The sequence below is a fragment of the Corylus avellana genome, chromosome ca6 (assembly GCF_901000735.1).
Source record: "Corylus avellana chromosome ca6, CavTom2PMs-1.0".
NCBI lineage: Eukaryota > Viridiplantae > Streptophyta > Magnoliopsida > Fagales > Betulaceae > Corylus > Corylus avellana.
The window spans coordinates 11,693,524-11,697,228 of record NC_081546.1 but is presented as its reverse complement, the minus strand read 5'-3'; the positions used below and the strand labels follow the sequence as shown (position 1 = coordinate 11,697,228).

The 3,705-nt window shown below is 39.4% G+C and overlaps 1 protein-coding gene and 1 long non-coding RNA gene across 2 annotated transcripts; one reads left to right on the top strand and one right to left on the bottom strand.

The window, feature by feature from the left end:
- Window positions 1-27: 27 nt before the first annotated feature.
- LOC132183806 (uncharacterized) lies at window positions 28-1,320 on the top strand. Its single transcript, XR_009440516.1, has 2 exons — window positions 28-544; window positions 652-1,320. It is a non-coding gene; the product is annotated as an uncharacterized LOC132183806 (long non-coding RNA).
- Window positions 1,321-1,587: 267 nt separating this feature from the next.
- LOC132183805 (probable aquaporin TIP3-2) lies at window positions 1,588-3,405 on the bottom strand. Its single transcript, XM_059597235.1, has 3 exons — window positions 3,060-3,405; window positions 2,720-2,973; window positions 1,588-2,175 (listed from the first exon to the last, which is right to left on the bottom strand). Exons 1-3 carry the CDS (start codon window positions 3,187-3,189, stop codon window positions 1,789-1,791), a joined length of 771 nt encoding a protein of 256 aa, XP_059453218.1. The 5' UTR covers window positions 3,190-3,405; the 3' UTR covers window positions 1,588-1,788.
- Window positions 3,406-3,705: the final 300 nt, after the last annotated feature.

Genomic DNA, 3,705 nt, shown 5'->3' with positions numbered 1-3,705 from the left:
TGTAGCATTATATGTTCAGTAGTTTGTTAGAGTTATGTTTTAGCTATGGTCATTTGTCTTTGTACTGCAGTTTGACTCCCACCTCAAGTGGAGCCTTGTATCTCATTTCGTTGTGTTTTTAGTGCAACTCTGTGCCTTTATTCCCATCATATTGTTCGTGCTACAGCGGTTCTTGTGAAGTTCAATAGCATTACTGAATGAGGCAGTTTAAACATCCTGGCTAATATATTTGGCCAATTATTAACGTTGTCAAATAACCCCTGAACCTCAAGTACCGATCACTTATTTTGTTTTGTGAGTTGAGTGTCCTATTACTCTCTGTGGTAGGCATAGATCTCATAACTGATTACATACCTTGTTTCAAAAGGCAAGAGCTATGTCCAGAGAAGAGGATGCTATTCTATCCCAAGCTCCCCAAAATCATCGGCTCCGATTATCTCGAGGTTCGCATACGGTCTATACATGGAATCCAGGGGAGTGCATCTGCATGTCATGTGTTTGGTCATACCCATTTCTGCTGGGATGCTGTGGTTGATGGTATCAGGTATTGTTTCTCACTGCTTCACTCCTCACCCACTTTCGTCTCCAGCATGCCATTTGTTTGGTCATATACCCGATTCATGTGTGTGTTTTGGCTTGGATGTAATGCAGGTATGTGCAGGCACCATTGGCATACCCAAGAGAGCGGAAGAGAAGAATGAATGGGGGTGAAAATTGGCTACCATTTTGCATCTACATTGATGGGAAATTTGCTGATACACTCTCTCCCTGTTATTGGTCCGATTATTACTCTGCCAACCAAAGAACACCTCACAACACCAAACTTGCTCCTTGGGTTGCCAGATTCTATAACCAAACATAACACATAACACGATACCAATCGTGTATACCCGTTTGTTTTCATTTATTTTAAAAGTAATGCTATTTAGTAGATAATTTTACAACTCTCATACAATTGAGATGACGGGGCAATAAGAATTAATCTTTAGATTAACAAGAAATAGTTTTTTAAAAAATAATTAATTATTAAATTTTATTGCTACGTCATTTCAGTCGTATAATAATTTGCTTATAATAATCTACTAAATAACATTGCTAAATAGTATTAAAATGATGTCATTTCCTTCCCCTCCCTGAAACAATTATTACTTGCACCCTTCATTCAATGTTACGCATTTTTTGTTTTCCACTCTTGGAGAAACAATGGTAGATTGGCTCATCTCTGAGCAATTCATTCTTTTGTAGAATTTATACTCTACTCAGTTCATTGTATCATAGTGATAAAATTTATACCCAGTTGGCCTTAAATCTTTTGTAGAATTTCCTTGTTAGTCTCTCTAATGATTTTTTTTATTTTTACCGACGTTATCCGTATGCTATCAACTATTTTACTGTGATTCTGGAAGCAGCCAAAATGATTCTAATCCTTCAGTTATCAACCATATATGTTACAGAAAAAACTAGCCTTTGTATATTTAACCTGAGGTTTTTTTTTTTTTTTTTTTCATAAGCAATACATTGGAAAAAGGAAAAAGAAATTACAGAGGGGGGAACAAAAGCAGCACTAATATGATCTGGAGCATAAAGTTACTGAAGGGAACAAGGTTTGCATTTTATTAACAAGTAACCAAGTACAACACTTGCAGACAATGGATAAACTAAGAAGATTCCGACCCAAAACATAAATTAAACATATAAATAAAACCAAACATAGATGTGAGATAGCAAACAAAAGCAAAGGCCTAAACCACATGCAATTTTATTACAAATAGAAACAAGAGGCCGAAACTAGTAATCTTCAGGAGCCAAGGGCTGGTGGGTGTGATGGGGGACCTCTGTGGGAATCACCATGTACTCATACACTAGGCCTGCAAAGCCACCGCCTAGAAGGGGACCAACCCAGTAGATCCAGTGGTTCTTCCATCTCCACCCGACCAAAGCCGGTCCAAAAGCTCGGGCAGGGTTCATGCACGCTCCGTCAAACGGCCCGCCTGCCAGGATATTCGCTCCGACGATGAAGCCGATCGCCAGCGGCGCAATCGTCCCCAAGCTACCCCGTTTGGGATCGATGGCAGTTGCAAAAACAGTGTAAACCAGCGTGAATGTCATAATGATCTCGAATATAAGCCCATGCCACTCCCCTACACCTGCCGTTACGGAGAACCCCACTGGTCTCTGAAATCAACACCAAAAACATCATAACAATAATTTCAGCATTTTCTTTTTTTTTTTTTTTTTTAAAAAAAGAAAAATTATATCTTCAAAAAGTGTTTTTACTAAATAAAAAAGTTGTGTTATGCAAAAATTAGTCCGTTTAATAAAAAAAACTTAAAAAGCACCTTTTTTGCCTTCTTGAAAATAAGGGTTTTTTTTTTTTCTTTAATAAAAAGATTATTTTTCTGAACAATCTCAAACACGTTATAAGTAAACATCCATAAAAGGAGATGAGGTGGGAGGGATTCTTATAATTTTTTTTAAAATTTGAAATTCTTAAATTCATCGTCTAAAATAAGACATGTTTTAGCATTTAAGCTTATTAAATTGTTTGAGAATAGCTTTCTCACTAAATACTGAAACATGGCTATTCTTAGATGAGATGTGAGATTTATGAATTTGAGAACATAAGAGGATCTCATAAGGTAGGGTCTCCGAATTTAGTTGAACCGAAGGCCTTGGATACCCGGATTAAAAATTAAAAAAAAAAGTGGGCATGTTGTACCATGTTATTGGTGACAAGCCTGAGCAAGAGCGCTGCCACAACAGCACCCAAAAGCTGGGCAATCCAGTAGAAGACGGCGCGGAGAACGGAGATCCTCCCGCCGAGAAGGGTGCCCATGGTGACGGCAGGATTGACATGGCCGCCGGAAATATTCATGCTGACTGACACTGCCACAAACAGAGAGAATGCATGCGCCAGCGCGACGACCACTAGCTCCGACGGCGTCGTCCCTGTATCCTTGTAGTATATCTTCCCTGCCAAAACACAAACCACATGAATTTTATACAAACACCATAAACGATCTAGGGAGGATGGAAAACAACTGAAGATATATAATTACCCAGAGCTAGTAAAGAGCCTTCCCCTGCAAACACAAAGATGAAAGTGGCGATGAATTCCGACAAGGCGGCTCTCATTGTGTCAGGGTGGGTGGCATCTTCCGCCCTCCCAAACGCATATCTCCGTGGCATGATGGCAAGAAACAAATAAATACTTCTTCTTTTCTTCTTCTTCTTCTTTTTTTTTTTTTTTCTTTTTTTTTTTGGCAGTTTTTGAAGCCTTTTTTCGAACAACCACACTACTTTCGTAGCAAAATCCCGCCGATGATGATTATCCCTGCGCTGGCGGAATGAAAATGGTGGAGAGAAGGAGGAGATGATATGAGGAAAGCAGAGTGGGTGAGAGTGTTTGCATGGCTGAAAGGTGGAAGTTACTGAATAAATCGGCCAAATGGGGGATGGGGTTGGAAGGACACATGGCGGCACGGCGTGCGCCGAGGTTGACACGTAGATGTATTAACAATTGATTCCAATTCCAGCTGGAAGGTACAGTCTTTATCTATTTCTTGCTTTGAAAGTATTCCCCACATCCAAACGGATGCGTTTGGACACAAGCTTAACTTTGTCCTGGACTGGATACGGATTATAGTTATACATGAGAAGATTATTTGGTGTATTCAATCCTATCTATTATACCCCCGGATTCAT